Genomic DNA, 18640 nt, shown 5'->3' with positions numbered 1-18640 from the left:
TTTTCAGTTAATGTTGAATTTGGCTGGATACCCTGTGGTTATAAAATTTTAAGCCTTTAAAAATACATGGGTTCTCAAATAGCATATGCTTTTTTCCTGATTTTTTTTTCCTGACTAGCATTTTGTTACTACCCTCACTGTCTGCTTCAAACAAATATTATGCAGTTTACAATTCTTATAGCATATGTTTCTGCCTACAAGCACTTTGTGTGCTTTAGCAGACAGCCACATGCAACATTGAAAAATGATTTCTTGGATGAGTAGTAGAGAATCTTGCTTTTAACCATTTTTCTACTTGAGTTCAACTTTTAAGGTAGGGTTGGGTTAGATCTGTTTTTTCCCTCCCTCCCTCTCTCTCCCTTTCCTCTACTTCCCTCTTTTCCCTCCTATTTCTTTGTTGCAGTCTCTCTTTACTCTAGATAAATTCATGCTGTCAGTATTATTAGAGGTCCTTGTCACGCAATAATAATGTAATACTCATGTAGACAACCCCAGGTGTTTCTAGCTTTTGCATCTCCTAAATCCTCACCTATTTTTCAAGTCATTTTGAGTAGGGACCCACTTGTCCTTTGCTTTGAACTTCTGGCTGTACAGAATTCATCAAAGCAGAAGATGTGTTGGTTTGCAAGCCTCATCACTCATATTTAGACCCTGTGTGGATTTGTTTTGGAAAAATAATAGCCTTTACTGAGCCATAATTGAGATGAGGGCTGAATGTAATTTCCTGCTGCCAAGGAGAGGGTTGGAAAGAAGGAGCAGAAGCTTTGAGAATATAGACTTAGGGCAGTGACAGCAGGAGGTGATGGGGAAACCCTCTGGAGAGAGTGGTAGACAACAGGGAGGCAACTGAAGAGTTGGCAGGGCCAGGTGAATATGCTCTCTCCAGACCTCTAGCTCAAAAGGCGAGGTACCAGAGCACAGACTCTCAGCCTGAGGGCCCTCAATCCCTCCATCCCCAGCTCCCTTTCCCACTTCCAACCCTTTCCTTGCAGGAAGCCGTGAGTGGGCTGCTTCACCACATGAGGGTGTTGCAAGGCAATGGGCCGAGTTGTGTAGGAGAAGCAGCTGCAAGAGGTGAGCAGTCTACTGCTGTGATTGTTCCCCCATTTTTTAGGGCCTCTTTTGGCCATCTTTGTGTCTATGTGCTCTGTATAGCCTTGCAATCTAACCCAATGCTGTTCTGTCATTTAATCCATTGGTTGAATTTATTGACCTACCATGGGGTTACTTATTTTTTTACTCAACATTATGTAGCCTAATATTTGTGTTCTGAACCTATTTCTAATTCACAGAGCATTAGTCTACTGTAGTCCCAAGTGCAAGTAAGAGATAAATTTTTTGATAAGCATCTAAATATTCTGCATGAGAGAAAGTCAAAAAGAGATGATGATAGAAATGTATGTGTAATATATATTTGCATACATGTGTATAAAATATACACGTGTATATAAGTGCATAAGCACATATATGTATATATTCATACATATACATATACACACACACACACAATGTATATAATGTTTAAATGGAACCTGGTCATCCATTACTTACTATGGCACTTATTAAACTCTATGGAAATAAAGCATCACATTTTCAGTATTTATATATTGTAATGGGAGTCTTTAAACACCAAATCTTACTGTTGATTAAGAAACTGAATTAAGTAACACCTTAATGGCAAATTAATTTAAATTTGCTACTCGTATGTTTTGTTGCCATTTGAGAAAATTATACTATCAGTGTTAAATAGAAAAGCTCCAAATCAGTTATAAATTGAGAACAAATAGCAAAGGCTGAAGGTACTCCGCATAACATTTTAAAATGTCTTGATTCTAAATAAGTCTCTTCCATTAGACGTCCCCAGCCCTTAATGCCTCTTTCGGGAGACAGTCTGTTAGGACGATGGAAAGTCGGGAAGAACAGCCTCAGAACGCAGAGGAGGCTTAGTCGGCTCCTTCCAGATCGGTGTCGGCCACTTCGGGCAGCGGGGGCCCAGCTGAGGCCCCTCCTGGGAGCCCCTCTGCTGCTGCTGCTGGGGGCTGCCTCCTGGGCTCACATCTAGACTCCCCAGCTGGCACGTGCTCTCCCGCTGCCGGCGGCGGGGCACGACCGTCGGCCTCCATCACCCATAGAAAGGCCTCTGCCGGAGGCTCCAGAGCCTGGCCGGAAGCTGCTGCCTCTGGCTTCCGGGGCTGCCCGTCGGCCTCCATCTCCCATAGAAACGCCTCTGCCGGAGGCTCCGGGGCCTGGCCGGAGAACGCTGCCTCTGGCTTCCGGGGCTGCCCGTCGGCCTCCATCTCCCATAGAAACGCCTCTGTCGGAGGCTCCGGGGCCTGGCTGGAAAATGCTGCCTCTGGCTTCCGGGGCTGCCCGTCGGCCTCCATCTCCCGTAGAAACGCCTCTGCCGGAGGCTCCGGGGCCTGGCTGGAAAATGCTGCCTCTGGCTTCCGGGGCTGCCCGTCGGCCTCCATCTCCCGTAGAAACGCCTCTGCCGGAGGCTCCGGGGCCTGGCTGGAAAACGCTGCCTCTGGCTTCCGGGGCTGCCCGTCGGCTTCCATCTCCCGTAGAAACGCCTCTGCCGGAGGCTCCGGGGCCTGGCCGGAAAACGCTGCCTCTGGCTTCCGGGGCTGCCCGTCGGCCTCCATCACCCGTAGAAACGCCTCTGCCGGAGGCTCCGGGGCCTGGCCCGAAAATGCTGCCTCTGGCTTCCGGGGCTGCCCGTCGGCTTCCATCTCCCGTAGAAACGCCTCTGCCGGAGGCTCCGGGGCCTGGCCGGAAAACGCTGCCTCTGGCTTCCGGGGCTGCCCGTCGGCCTCCATCACCCGTAGAAACGCCTCTGCCGGAGGCTCCGGGGCCTGGCCCGAAAATGCTGCCTCTGGCTTCCGGGGCTGCCCGTCGGCTTCCATCTCCCGTAGAAATGCCTCTGCCGGAGGCTCCGGGGCCTGGCCCGAAAATGCTGCCTCTGGCTTCCGTGGCTGCGGATCAGCCTGTGGTCCAGCAGGGGGACCATTGCCTTGGGCCTGTGCTCCTGACCCTGATCTGAGGGGAGGTTCTGCCTCGTTGCCTCCCTCCTCCTCAGCCTGAGGACTTGGGGGATGCAGGGGACTCCCTGAATGGCATGCTGGGCTCAGAGGGGCTTGTTCCAGCCCCTTGAGGGCCGTGCCGCCGCCCCCTTGAGGACTGCTGACTTCTGTTTGGATTTCTTTGGACGCATCGAGGGTTGACTCTGGACGATGGATGACCATGAAGGCCGCGGCCAGACTCTGCACAGCATTGTGAACACCCTTGGCTTCCTCCGCCTCTGCCTCTTCACCCACAGAGGTATTTGACTCTGGCTCGTCGTCATCAGAGGTGAGCTGACCTTGGGCATCCTTTTCAGGCATTTTTGCTTCTCTAATTTTTTTATAGAGTTCGTTTCTCTCCTCTTGTAAAGCTCGACAGAGGTTCTCTAGCCTTCCAATTTTCATCACGAAGCACTCATATTCTTTAGCTCTCAATGCTTTCTGTGATTTAAACAGACACACACACTCATAAAACGACATGAAAAGCAAAATTGCCAGGATGCTCTATGGAGACAAGCAAAACCATTTGTCCAGGAATTTGTCTGTGAGGCTCTGACCACAGGGTGGTGGCTGGACAGATACTTGGTCAGGGACATCACTTCTATTTTTGTACTGTGTTGGAGACTCCGGTAGAATTTTAATCCACGTATTCTTTTCTTTAGAAAAGAAAGATAGCAAAGCTTCTCTCTGCTTCAGTCTAGGGCTTTTAAAATCTTATAATAGATGAATTTTCTGCTTCTAAGACTTAGAAGGCATAAGTAGAAGCTTGTGGCAAAATGATTGAGAGGGACTGGGTCTTGGCCATCAGCAATGCCTTATCTGTTCTGTAGATAAACTGCTACATGCTAATCCAGCAACTGTTTGATTTATGTTTATGAATAATAAGCACATCTCTTTGGAATTGGTTGCAATTTGGGATGAATTGTTAGAACAGTAATTATATCCAGAGAAACTCACCACACACTCATTCATGATGCTGCGCGAACTGTTCAATTCTCCTTTTCTCTAGAAATGTTGGTGTGTTTGTGCACGAAATCATCTTACTCCTTCAGCCCCACCTTTGTGCTACTCTGTACCTTTTAAGATTTTTTTTTTTTTTTTAACCACTTCTTTACATGGAGAGGCCTTCACCTGAAAGCCCTGCCTCTCAGGTTAAGGACCATGTATCTTTGCCTTTATGGTCTCAGACTCTCCAGAGCCTGAAGTAATATCAGTATTTAAATACCTGTTGGAGGAATTAAGCAATATATCTCCGTACCTGTCTATAAAATAGCACATACCCTGGGTGCTTGGGCTAGTGTCTTCTCTCAGTTATGTTCAAATCAACTAATAAATTTATTCTGCGCCTGTTATGTGTCAGGCACCAGGGAAATTCAAGGGCAGGTAAAACACTCATCCTGCCTTTAAGGCATTCACAGTCCAGCAGGTGTGGTGCTGCTTTGGGGACAGCTTTGGCGTCAACAAGTAGGCGTGTGACTTAGGGTCACAACACTATGAGTCTGGACCTGAGACTAAATTACTAAATTGACGTTTGCTCTAATTATTTTTATTACAATATCATATACCACATCCCAGAAAAATTCAGCTCTTTTTCAAAAGTAATTATTTTGTGGTATTAGGCCATAATTATTTTCTGAGTATAAATATATTGACTGGACAAGGGAAGATGAGCAAGGGGAAAAACTTCCTCACCTCTTCAATCATGTCCAACAGAGCTTTGTTACAGTTCTCAAACCGAGCTTTCCATGTGGCTGTGTCCTTTTCCAGCTTCTTCATTTTCTTAGTGGTCTACAAAAATGAGTGTTTTAATGTTAATTCTGAAGAGTTAATGTATCAAAGAAACTGTCAGTTCCGTATGTGACTTCAAGAAAAGTCCTTTCGTTACCAGCTGCTGAAGCAAGCAAAAAATTCGATGTCAAGAAATGATGACTGAGTGGAGAGAGTCATGATTTATTTTTGAATCATCTAGGTCAGTGGTGAACAGACTTACTTGCACCAGACCCAATTAAGGAGAAAGGAAAACTACTTAGGGCCTTTCTGTTTTGTCATTGCTTTTTCTTTTGTTTAAAATAAAAATAGCTTTATTGAGTTCCAAGAATAAGCTTGAAATTTAGATTATTTACTGTACTGAATGGAAGACTATTAGTGAGAAAGTCGGCCTGGCTTTTCAGATGTTAAAATGTTGATAATATCTGGGCACATCTGAGAAGTAGCCACACAAAGGCAACTTTCTATTTTCTCAGCCTTCACATTTGTAGAGTGCAGTAGGATTCACAGAATGTGATTACATGCATTATTGCTTTCATCCTTGAGACAGTCCCCCAAGGAGGGTTCTATTTTCACCTCCACTTTATAAACGGGGAAACTAAGGTTCAGAGAGGTGGAGTGGTATTCAGATGAGTTAGCAGAAGAGTAGGGCTGGAGTTATTTCATTTAATGCAACATGTGCAGAGTGCATGCTAGTTGCCAGGCTGGGGCTGGGTGTAGGGCATCCAGAAGTTAATAAAATGCAGCCTGGCTTTTTCAGACCTGAAACTACTCACGTTCCTGGTTATAGGATCTCCTCTCTGCTTGCCTGAAGTGAAGGACAAGGCGTGTGTTCAGGTGCAGTTACCCTGGATGAACCACACCTGGGCACTGGCTGCTTCATGCTAACCTGCCTGAGGCTGGGTCCGCTTGGAGGCTAGAGGCTGGGCCCAGACATTTGGCCCCTGGGCCCTATAGAGATGCTACGTGAGCCTTGAGTGCTTTTTTATTTTGATCATTTCTTAACTGAGTTAAACTTTTAAAAGTCATCAGCCCCTTTAGGAATTTGATGAAATCCATGAGACCACACCTAAAGAAATGCAATATGCATATCAAATTTTTTTGCTAATTCTACGAAAAACCTATAAATGAACTCCAGATAGAAAACTCCTTGAATATTTATTCCAATCTTAAAACTATGTAATTCTGCAATAAATAACAGCATTTTTCCTACTCTAATATTTATTCCAAATTAAAACTCTGTAATTAAAAAATTTTTTTTAAATGGATGGATCCATCGTGGAGTGGGAAAGCTGTATTCATTGTATTTCACAATGAATTGTGAAATTTATCATATTAGTTTATGGAAATTTTTCAAAGAATGCTTTCTACACTTAAAGAGGGTTAATGCCAGTGCCTGTTCAGAAACACAATTCTGATGCTGATTTTATTTTGGGAAGACACTGAATTAAACAAAATGTAAACAGTATGTCCAATAATAATATTAGCACCTCGTATTTGTAAAAGACTTTAAAAAGGTTTAAGACCCTTAAAAATACATTAACTTATTTGAACTTCACAATCTTGTGAAGTAGGCAAGGGAAATCGTTTCTTAGTTTATAGATAAGGGGGAAGTTAAGTGAATTGTTCACTGCTACTTGATGAGTAAAAACACACCCAGACTTCATCTTCTCATTCAAGCCCCTGTCCTTTATATCTTATTACATATATTCTCTTCTGAGAAGGATCCTATGAAATGGTATTTTCTACTCTAACATTCTGCTTTTGCATATTTGTATGAAAGTTAATTTTTTTAATCTTTAAAAGATTAATTTTTAATTTCAGTATAAACAACATAATATTAAATTTCTAGCTCTTATCTTTTCTTTTTACCCTCTCCATGGCCTAGAAAAAGAAAATATTCTTCCTCAGAGTGAAAATGTATCCTAGTGTTTTCAGACTCTTCCTAAGACTAATTCACCAGATACTTACAAATAAAAAAATACAGTCCAAGTCTCATTTGCATGTATAAGTGTTTCATTACTTCATGAAATGCACTGAAATATCTTAGCAAGAGAAAAATGAACCCAAAGGAGTATTGCCTGTCGAACTAGAAGACGTCAGTATTTCGTGGGGGATGAGCAATACTCACTTTCTCCATTTCCTGTTTGAAGGTGGCAAACACCTCATTGCTTTTTGTCAGTGTGCTCTGAAACTCTTCAAACCTTCCAGAGTAGACAGTAAGCTGTAAAAAGGGGAAAGAGTAGATCTGTTTTAGGACTGCTTTCAGAATGCTTCCAGAACAAAACAACATGTCATTGTTTATTATTTGAGAAGAAAAATGATTTAAGGTAATTCTTAATACAATGTTAATGATATGTTCAATTCTTTTTATTACGAGATCAGCCTAGGTCAGTGAGTATGATTGAAGTACTTTAAAGAAAAATGAAATAATATGTCATCACCATTTCATTATAACTTTTACCAACAAACATTTTTTGAGCACTGAACATAAGCACTGACTCTGTGTACAAAAGCATTTAACCTGTAGTTCCTGTTTTTGAGGGACCTGCACTCCTGACAGGAGGATAATCCCAAAGACAGCTTGATTATAGGACAGTGAATACAAAGTACCAAGTCAGTTAAGTACTGATCAGATAAGGAGGTGAGTGTGGCAGGTGATCATTTGAGCCACATTTTTGTGGAGAAGGTGAGCCTTGAACTTGGTCTTGAGGGAAGCAAGAATGTAGACAAGTATGGGCCAGACATGGACTAGGGTTGCTGCCATTATGCAGGTTGTGCTATTATAAGCAATTGTCATTTCCCTTTTTGACATTGTGGTTTTGTGTATTTATGAATACAGTGTTATAGCCAACAGCAGTTAATTGTCCCTTTTCAACAAAATTAGTTTATTATACCAATTTTTTTATAGATGGAAATAATGAGTCTTGAGGAAGAAATGCCTTCTTCTAATTTGCACCAAAAAAACATCATACGGGTTAGCTTGGGAGTATGGAGAAGAGCCTTTGTACCTCCACATCCTTAATTCCGAGGCTTGTATTTGGGGTAGGAATAGGGCAGGATAGGGAAGGAGAGTGTATAAATACTTGATTGTTACAGTGATACAGTAATAAAATCTTGCTTTTGAAAATAATTTTAGGATAGCACGTTTTGAGTGAGTGGAGATTTAATATGGATGGTTCTTGTTTACTAACATGGAAAATTTCCATTTTCAAATGAGACTTTGGTACTCTTGAGTGTCTGGAACAGCCTCAAGTCCTCAGTTGGGCGCCAACTGGCTGATGGTACTTGTGAGACTGTCCTTTCAAAAGCAGAGAAGAGTGACTGACCGAAAGCCAGTAGGTTGGAGAGTTCCCAGTCTTGGGGATGGGAGTTAGAGGGAGTGTGTGGGAATCAAACAACCCCTAGAACCAAGAAAATTTGCTTATCTAGAATGGCTCATTCTCACATGATTCAGTAGAGCAGAGGTTTTACTGCAGTACACAAGAACAACAAAATAACGTAAAACTTTTCATAGGACACAGATTTTCCCAAGTCAAACAACAGCTGACCATCATTTTGAAATCAATCATCAGCACTGTGGGTATGTGATAAAACTTGAGGTAACTCTAGTGGCCTAAAATTTTTCTCATGATTCTTTGGCATACAGATTTAAAAAGACTGGGTAAAGTGTCAGAAGGGAATTCATGGCCAGGAAGGTACCCTAGGGTTTTACACACATAGTGCATAAGACAATACAGCTGACCCTTGAACAACTCAGGGGATTAGGGACACTGATCCTCCATGAAGTGCAAAATCTGCGTATAATTTATAGTCAGCCCTCTGTACTCCCGGGTGCTCATATCTGCAGTTCCCCATCTGCAGATTCAACCAACCTTGGATACTGCAGTACTGTAGTATTTACTATTGAAAAAAATTGACGTGTAATTAGATCAGCACAGTTCAAACTCATGTTGTTCAAGTGTCAACTGTACTTGCTCATTATGTGCAGTGCACTCTTGACATATTCTATTTAATTGTTTCATTTTTTCCCAAAGTACTGGCTGAGATCCACTGAATTGATTTCAGGGTGCATGAATAGGTCAAGTCCCTCAATTTGAGGGTAAGCTCCTGTGGGACTGGCTGCCTATACTGCCCGTGGTCTAGTGGTGTAGGGTGGGGACAGCTACCCCCAGCTGATGCTCTTCACCGATCACAAAATCCATTCATTTGTATTTTTGGCCAAGCCTCCTGTTGACTTCTTTTCCTTACTTTCTCCTCTTTCTTTTTCCAGCTTTTTAGTAATTCCAGCAGAAGTACAGGGGGTTTGCAGATATGGTCTCCTGAGCTGGTCCTCCCAGACCCTCTCCTGCAGCCCTCTAGTTGTAGGCTGCAGACAGGAAGGGAAGGCGTGGGCACGTGTGCGGTCCATTTCACCTGCGCAACCTTGACAGGCTCAACGGGGGCAACCACACCCACCCCGGCCAGCTCTCTCCCCATTCTTTGGGCAAAATGTTCTTTTGGTGTATAAATTGGGCAGATTTTGTTTCCCTTCCCCACGTTTTCTTGTGGCATGGAGAAGACAGATATACCAGAGTTCCAAGGAGTAGTGTCTCACTTCATTACCACTTCTGGCTTTTTTCTGGTGACCATCAACTTCTCTCTTTTCATCTTTTAAATTGGGTAAAATACACATAACATAAGATTTGCCATCTTAACCATTTTAAGTGTATAGTTCAATATTGTTAAGTATATTCACATTGTTGTGCAAACCAATTTCCAGAACTTTTCATCATGCAAAACTGAAACTCTATACCTGTTAAACAATAGCTCTCCATTTCTTCCTTTTAGTGACTGTTTTTAATAGTCTGCTTTTCTTCCTATTTGACCTCTTTGTCATAGGTGGCAAAACCTGTATGGACTATACTTTTCTCAAGTAACCAACTCTGACACTCTTTATTGATACGAACTAAAATGCACACTTCCTGTTTACTTTATGGATATGTGTTTGGTCATATTTTCCCTCTCACTATTATGCTGACATGATGCATGTTTGATGCGTCATATTCCCTCTTTCACTTTGGTATTTCAGGGAAGCATGGAAGGAACATCCAGAGGTCTTCCTCAGTGTTTTTACCAGAGGCAGAAATAGAAACAAACTATTCTAGGGTTAGTAACAGCAACAGTTGCCCTGACATTTCACTTTTAAATGGGCGGAGCGACACACACATTCTTTTACCTGAGCACAAATTTTAATTACAAACATTCATAGCATATATGAAACAGAAATGTGTCCAGGAATTGTCTTAGCCAACTTGGGAGATTTCAATTATAATAGTAATTGCAGAGGAATCTCCTTTCATCTTATATAGATAAGGTGAGGCCTTTTGAGATTAAAGACTATGATTACCCATCTTTAACAGTTGACTCACTGATCTTTCCCCTGGGGTAGTATTTTGTGTCTGTGTTGCTGTGTTGTGTTGGTATTGCTGACTTCCCACATTTACTACCATCTTCATCCTTATTGATCCAATGAACACTCTATTTGTAGCCACAATTGTATCCCATTGATCATCTCTGACGTTTACTCTATTGGCTTGGTTTGTATAATTGAAAGCTAGACATCTCTTCCCTAAGTGAGAATCATGCCCCAGATTGGCAAGCTGTTGTCTTATGACTGAAAAGTGACTTCCGCCTAGGAAAACACAATCTATCCTTGATATTTCCTTTGCTCAGACCATAGAAATGGGGACTAAGGCCTCTCCTTCCTACCATCCGACTCCTTTAATTGTCAAACCAAAGGAAGTGTTTGAGTGCTTTGCAAGATCATCTGTGATAGACTTTGTTTTTCAAGGTTTAAACATTTTAAAAATATAATGCTGATATTTTTTAAGAGGAGCTCATTTAAACATTACACATAGGGATTTGGGGCCTCTATATTCTTCGTGATGATTAAGTAATTATTGCAGTTCTGAAAATGCCTTGAAGACAAAAGAGATAGACAAGGGAGGGTCCTTACAGAGAGAGCCACGTGCCATGGAAAGCAAGGTGATGGAGGAGGCAGGGTTATCTAGTTTAGCTGAGTTCTTCAGCTCTGGATATTCTCTACATTTATAAACTAGAGCTGAACATGGTCTTGAGATCATCTTTTCCAGTGGTTCTTAAACTTTTTTTCAAATAAAGACTTCTTTTGTCTCATATATCACTATGTAGATCCTTACCTATGAAATAATACTAATATTAGCTCATACACTAATCAGTTGTTAGCATTTTAATTAATATTATTTTTATCACTAGATTGTGAGTTTAATTAGGCAGGGATTTTTGATTCTCTTATTAAGTACTATATTTCTAACATCTAGAACCATGCCTAGCACTTAGATGCTCAATAAATATTAGTTGAATTAATTATGCTTACTATGGGGGCAGGCACTGAGCTAAGTGTTTTTTTTTTAAATTGTTGAATGTGTCTACTCTTTTTTTTTAAATTAGTTAATTTATTTATTTTTATTTTTGGCTGTGTTGGGCCTTTGTTGCTACGCGCGGGCTTTCTCTAGTTGTGGCGAGTGGGGGCTACTCTTCGTTGCGATGCGCGGGCTTCTTATTGCAGTGGCTTCTCTTGTGCAGCACGGGCTGTAGGTCCGGCTTCAGTAGTTACAGCACATGGGCTCAGTAGTTGTGGCGCACGGGCTTAGTTGCTCCGTGGCATGTGGGATCTTCCCAGACCAGGGCTGGAACCCGTGTCCCCTGCATTGGCAGGCGGATTCTTAACCACTGTGCCATCAGGGAAGCCCTGAACTAAGTGTTTTGAGTGCATAACTTGAAAACAAACTGCATATACTACATATTCATTAACTCATTTTCCTTCTATAAATTTAATCAAACATATGAATAACTGCCATCCATGCTGCTAAGCAAAAGCTGATATAATGCCAAAAGCAACTACATTTTAGATAGTAGCTGCTGCCTTATGTGCTGTTAGGTTTTGGAAATACTGAAAAGTAATGGGCCTCCCAGAGGTCAGAGGACTCCAGCTTGGGATCATTGATCCATTACAGCATCCTTATTTTACAGACCAGGAAATTTAGGTCCATGGAGGTTTAGGTGAGCTGCACAGAATCAGACAGCTTCACAGTAGAAGAGCCAGGATTCTGACCCTGGTCCCTGGGCTCGACCCAGTATTGAGGGATGAATGAGGAACACTGGCAAGTCTAGAACCCTGGGTCATACTTTTTCAAACTTGAGTGGGTATAGGTGGGAAATTGGATTACTCCTTTATGTTATTTCACAGGTCATTAAAGACCTAGTTTCTGATACCAGCCAAATGAATCACTCTCTAGCCTAGAGTCTAATGGTATTCATCTATTCTTCATTTAGCATAGAGGAGTAGAGATTGCTTATAACAGATGGAACAATGAATAGCTTCACATACTGCCTTTGTACCCCTCAAGGCTCTGTGCTGTGAATGGGACAGAGATAGAGCCAGAAGCCCTGACTTGCTTCTCTGGACTCTCCCCCCAGCAGCCCCCCACCACTGGACAGTGAGGTCACACCTCCTTTCCCCCCTGCCTGCCTCTGGTTAGAAAACTGCCACTGCCTGCCACCCACCCCACACCACAACATGATGTGTTCCGTGACTGCCTAAAGGATGACCTTGAGTTTGTAACTTTAGAGTTTAGTCCTTTAACTCTGAGTCCTTCTATTCTATTAATAGTGAAAAAAAATTACTGTTTATATTTCTATGTAATTAATATTTTAAAACTATTTTGATATATTAGTGGGGGAACAATTCATCATTGCATTTTGTACACACATTGGAAAGGTGTGCTTTAGGAAGGTTAGATATCAAAATGTTATTTATGTTTTTGTCTGTGTAGTGGTATAATTTGTGATTTTAAGTTTCTTGTTTTTCCTACTTTCCTTTTTAAAAAATGAACCTGTATTCATTGAACTTGTTCATTTTTTTCCACAGTGAACAAATATTCAGCAGTCAGCACATAAACATTTACAAGTGAATTATTCAAATCTTAAATTAATGCTGCCCAGTTTGGAAGGCTTCTGATTTTCTCGCTTTCTGTGAATTTGCTCTGTGAGATTTTACAGTCCCTTTAGCACTTGGGCATTTCTCCCAGCAGGGGAGCTAGAGCCCCTCTGTGGCAGGATGGCTCTGCTGGAACCTGACCGGGAACGTTTGCCAGGAGGGGCAGAGCCCCAAGGGCACCAGAAAGATGGATAGGTCTGGCTTTCCTCTAGAGCCAGCTGTTGCATGAGGCTTTATTTTTGAGCCTGAAATACGAATTCCCATGGTCTAATCAAAACATACACATAACATCACGAAGCCAAATCAAAATGGTTTCTGACGTCTGCCATCTCTAATCATTTGGCACTGACAAGGCCAACCTCTGATAGCACAAAAACATGGGTGCTGACTCTATTTTTCTAATTTCCTTTTATTATAAATAATGTCAAACAAGTAAGGAAATTTTCAGTATTGACAATTATAGATGGTGCATCTGGACAGTTTACATTTTACCCTTACCGTGACAGGTTAATGGGGGAGGAGAGAGAGGACATATGAACAGGTAGGCGAGGACCTGGCCACCAGCTTATTCTGGTTGACTCTCATTTGTATTGATATGTCAACAGACCTTTTGACTAGAAGTTGTTGGTGCAGAGCATTTATTTTTCTTAAGTATAACATTGTACTTTTATTTTTACTTAAAAATAATAAATATGAAGTTATTCTTCATTTCCAACTCCTGTCCCTACTTCCCCTCCCACATGGAAGGCCTCTTGCAGACTACCTTTGGTTCACAGCAAGGAGGGCACCCCCATGCATTGTTGTCCCCCTACTTCACCTGAGCCTGCAGGACTGTCTCTTGTTCCTTCAGCACTTTGGCCTGAAGTTTCCACTCTGCTGCCTGGTTCAGCAACTGTGAGAAGAGAATGCATGGAAAGACTGTCAAATTATCTTTCAGATTACCATTTGTTGTAACTTGTGTGTAAACTTAATTACTTTCTAAGTAATCCTCTTAAGTAATTTTGGGGGAACTTTGTAAAGAATCTAAGAAAGCTAAGAAAACAACTAGTTTAAAAAGTTTGATTCTCAACTAAAAATTAGTGATTCCAATGGAAAAAAAAAAAAAAGAGGAAAAAAGTCTCCAACTCAAGCATGAATCACACAAAATTCAACCTCCCACCAAATTCTGGAACTGTCTGTAGCAATTCTGGCCAACCTGTCATTCAGCCTCTGCTTGAACATTTCCATAATATTCCCACCTGGGGCATTGTTGTGAGTAACTGTTCCTTTATATTAGACCACTGTTCTCCACCATAGTATGCATCAGAATCTCCTCAGGGGCATGTTAAACTGCAGATCCTTCTCAGAGAAAATAAGTTAGGAAGTATAGGGTGTGATTAGAATCTGTACTTAGAGCAAATACCCAAGATGGTTTGGATATTGGTGGTCTATGGATTATACTTTGAGAAACACCAAGTTATTGGTGGTCCATGGATTATACTTTGAGAAACACCAGGCTAGAAATTTGACCTATTACTCCAAATCCTATATAAGGTTTACAAAAGAAGTCTCACCCCTCTCCTATAAGGCTGCCTTTCAAATACAACCAAAGCCCTCATGTCAAACACGATCAGAACTGGAACTCATGGGTTAAATTGAAAAAGTCGTTTTAGGCGTAAAAATGACACATACATATGTAAGACATGTTATTTTAACTTAAGATGTATGTTCATTTATTTATCAATTTTGATGTAGGGCTTTGATCTTTGTTTTGGGTATGGATCTTCTGATTGGAATTCGGAGGGTTTTTGCTTGTTTTTACAAAAATCATATCTATAATATGGCATATAAGATTTATAATTGTTTTAAAACAATACTGATAGAACCTGAAGACCTAAGATGTTTGTAAAGCAGCTTGATTGGATAATTCTCTAGAGTTTTACAACTTTCTTCCAGTCTTTTACAGTTGCTCACATCGAAGTTGACAATTGTTTTTTTGCTCTTGGCCTACATCTAGGCTTTCAAATCATTAAGCATAGTTTTTTTTAGAAACAACTCCTTCTTTTAACACATATTTCATCAGTTTATGTATCATTCTGTTGATTTACATAATACGAAACCAAGGATAACTGGGAAGAAAAGGTTTGGGAGCAAAGACCCGATTCTTAGTAAGCTCTGTCTTACTTAACATGGGCAACCACGTGTAGATATTCCAGAATGGCTAACTAGCCCCAGGGTTCAGCATGCTTTGGCCATCTGTCAGCGTGCTTCCAGAGAACGGTGAACGTCATGGATAACCTGGTTAGTCAGTCAGGTGGCTGTCAGTTAAGAAGCTTCTATTTTATTTCAAGATAGGCTGATATAAATTTTTTTTTGTTTATTCATGTTGTAAAAAACAAATGTTCATTTTTGCTATCAGAACCAAAAATAATAAAATCATTATTTGTAAAAACTTGGAGGCATCTTTTTTCTTATCCAAGTTAGTCTTGACCTCTCCATTTGTAAAAGGGGGTTGTATATGTCCCTCCATGCCTCCCAGTGAGCAGTGAGGATCAATTATTATAGAAGTGCAATTGACTCACTGTAAGAGAGGTCTGAGGCAGCTGCGGAGTGGAAGACCTGCAGCGCCCCCTCTGGCCATCTGAGCTGTGTGGCTGCAATGTACACGGCCGGCCCCTGCTTGACACACAGGGGCCCTGTTGTGATGGGTGGTTCCCGATGAAGAAGGAAGAAGGAGGCTGCCTGTTCTTCTTGAAATGAAGAACGGCCCCTCCCCTGTCCCCCAGCTCTGACTTGATATTTCATCACTTTCAAAAAGAAGTGTCAGAGCTGGAACCCAGGAAGGTAGCCGCTAGCTTTGAAGAACTGAGGGGGACTACCTTCTTTGACTTGTACCTGCTGTTTTGCTAAATCAGGGAAGGAAAAGGGGGCAGCATGCTAGTTTCTTGCTAAGGTTGAGTCACTCCGTGTCTGCCCCCCAGCCTCTCTCACATGAATCTTTGCCTAGTTGTTCCTCTGTCATGCCTCATATATTAAATACCAAAGGTACTGATATTCTGTAGGAAGCATATTTTACCTGAGAGTAATTACATCAACAGTGGAGTATCTGTTTTCTTGGATTCTGAATAATAAATAAATGCTTTATTTCTTACTTTGAGAGCTAGGTTGTAGATGGATTTAATAAATTAACCTTTTTATTAAGAGCACATGGACATCTGATTTGAAATTATGCAACGTCCACCAGGTTATGGTCTCCAGAATTCATCCTTTTGTTGTCAAGTTTGAAAACCGAAGTTTAAAAAAAATTACTATTCTAACAAATTGAAATGATTGTAGTCTGATTTTAGGTAAATGCAGAGCTTGTGATCAATTGTTAAATGGCTACATTTGAACGACTGGTCCATTGACTGTGTCAAATCTCTCTCCCCAGCAACAGACATGTGCTTTAACTCATGCCTCTGAAACACACCTCTGAGTGTGATGTACTATCACAGAGCTTGGGCTTTGGGGACAGATACACTGGAGACGTGACCAACACATCTTGGTCACTTAGCAGTGTGTGACCTTATACAAGTCACATATCCTTTTTGAGCCTCAATTCTCTCATCTCTTTTGGAGTGTTTGGGGTTAATGAGATGTCAGTAAAAGCCACCACTCAGTTTCTTAAACCAAAAACTCAGGAGTCATCCTTGACTCCTTCCTTTCCTCACTGTCACCATCTTCCTGTTCAAAGCATTGCCTGTTGGTTTTACATTAAAAACATAACTTTTATCCACATCCAGCTCTCCTTCTCCACTGCCACCTCCCCAATCCAAGCCGTCATCAGATCTTGCCCAGATTGCTGCCTAGCTCTCTTCTTGCTTTCTTGTCCCTCTTTAGTTCACTCTCCACCTACGAGCCAAATTCAGCTTTTACAGATGCAAAGCAGATCATGTCACTTCCTTTGATAAAACTACCTAGTACTTTCCCATTATATTTAGAATAAAATCCAAACTACATTTCAAGCTTACAAAGCTGTACAATTTGGCCCCTGTTTATGTATACAATTTTATTTTGAAATTTTCTCCCACTGGGTCAACCTGCTCTTGCCACCCTGACCTTTTCCAATTTCTGGATGATGCCACGCTGGTTCCAGCATTAGGATCTTTGTCTCTTCTACAGACACTGCTGCTGGAGACCTCCTCTCTGACTCCCTCTTATCAGGCAGGGCGCAGCTCAAGCGTCCTCCTCTCGGTAGGCCTTCCTAATCACCCAGTCTAAAGTAGGTCCTCTCCTTCTGCCCCATTCGAGGTTCCTCCTTATTTCCCTAGTAGCACTTACTATTATCTGAAATTATCCTTCCTTATTTGTTTTCTTGTTTATTGCATCTCTTCCCAGTTAGATTCATGCTGGAGTGTGGCCTTCTCCTTCTTGTTCACCGCTACACCCCAGCACCTAGAAGGGTGCATAGCTCATGAAAGGTGTTTGAAAAAGGTTTGGTGAATGGATGCGTGACTGTTTTAGGTAAAGGTAAAAAACAGTGTAGGTACAGTATTTCCTACTGGGCTAGCCAGTTTCATTCTCCAGGGAAGCTTAGGCTCTTTCTCCATCAGTCTAGTGCTCTATGACCGTTGTCAAAAACAACATTCTCAGGGGTTCTCTGACCCCAAGGCAGACCAGACAAGCACACAGACTCAGGTGATAAGTACATATTCCTTTTCACGTTTGTGTCGCTCCTCTGCTTCCTTCATCATTTCTTGCGCCTGCTCGAGTTTTGCATCCACCAGCTTCTGCTGCAGTTCTCTGTGTTTAAATATTTTGTCCAGGTGCTAAGGAAAAATAAAGTGCACATATCAAGCTTGACTTATTATTGGTGCTGAAAAAAATGTAAAAAAAAAGGTAATGTTGACATAAACACGTGTTCTCTAGGTTTTAAGATTTACAAAAAAAAAGAGGGGAATAAATGCATTGGCATCGCTTATGGTTTTATATGAAAGTCATAAATTGGTGGAGTCCCCTGCATTTTGCACTACACAAAAGTGGCTGCAAAAGGTGGAGGTACCAGAGTTCAGCAATGCTAACTCCAAAAGGCCCTAACAGTATTTTTCTAAATTTGGTAACTATTAGATACGGTGCTAGGCAGCACAGACAATGATGTATGTTGCAAGGGCTACAGCACTATCACTTGGTATTTTGGCCCTTTCTGTGAATATAAAGCCACTTTTAATCACAACATTAATTCAGTTTATCATGGTGAATTCTCCTCTACATGCTTGCCTCAAAGGGTGGTGAGGAAGCCCTGAGGTAACAGCCTGTGGCCTTGGGTCTGGGACTGAAACAGGAGCCCCTGACGTCAGCTCTGTTTCTCTGGTGGGCAAGACAAGGCTGAGGGTCACAGGTGAATTGACACGCAGATGTGCTACTGCCTCCTCCATGCCTTTTGACCTCTTGACTACCTTGGTGAAGAGAAACTTCCAACTCTACCTCAGTGTGGAGAATTTCTTGGTCATTAGGAGGTCCCATTGGCAAGAGGACATGTGGAATTCCATCCTTGGGCCTTACCTAGAACCAGTCCTAGGAATATACAACTAGTCTACCGGGCCATTCCCATATGAGATCTCTCTGAAGAGTATGGACATTTTCTTTTTAGCTCCTTCCCTTTTGTTTTCTCCTGAACCTCCACTTTGGAGCAGGATTGATCTTCGTGACAAGATAAAATGGTAGCATGGCATTATGGCTTACTGTGAGGAGTTTCTTGATTTACCTAACTGCTATTACTACCTTCTATTGGCTCAGTTTTTTTCTTGATAAAATCTTAGCATGTTGCCAACAG

At 41.7% G+C, this 18640-nt stretch overlaps 2 protein-coding genes across 5 annotated transcripts in view; one reads left to right on the top strand and one right to left on the bottom strand.

The window, feature by feature from the left end:
• The window catches only part of HECA (hdc homolog, cell cycle regulator), a 175516-nt gene that overhangs the window by 76895 nt on the left and 79981 nt on the right, over positions 1–18640 (top strand). The window lies entirely within an intron of this gene.
• Positions 1213–18640, bottom strand: part of TXLNB (taxilin beta) — a 37721-nt gene continuing 20293 nt past the window's right edge. The window contains exons 6-10 of the mRNA XM_082405468.1: positions 17517–17636; positions 13667–13741; positions 6961–7053; positions 4755–4850; positions 1213–3503 (exon numbers count right to left, since the gene is read on the bottom strand). Coding sequence (XP_082261594.1) covers positions 1944–3503; positions 4755–4850; positions 6961–7053; positions 13667–13741; positions 17517–17636 — 1944 coding nt within the window. The 3' untranslated portion in view covers positions 1213–1943. The remainder of the gene's footprint in view (positions 3504–4754; positions 4851–6960; positions 7054–13666; positions 13742–17516; positions 17637–18640) is intronic.

The sequence above is a fragment of the Balaenoptera borealis genome (assembly GCF_965194805.1).
Source record: "Balaenoptera borealis genome assembly, chromosome: 9".
Classification (NCBI taxonomy): domain Eukaryota; kingdom Metazoa; phylum Chordata; class Mammalia; order Artiodactyla; family Balaenopteridae; genus Balaenoptera; species Balaenoptera borealis.
The sequence above is the reverse complement of the archived record's forward strand: the minus strand, read 5'-3'. Positions and strand labels throughout refer to the sequence as shown.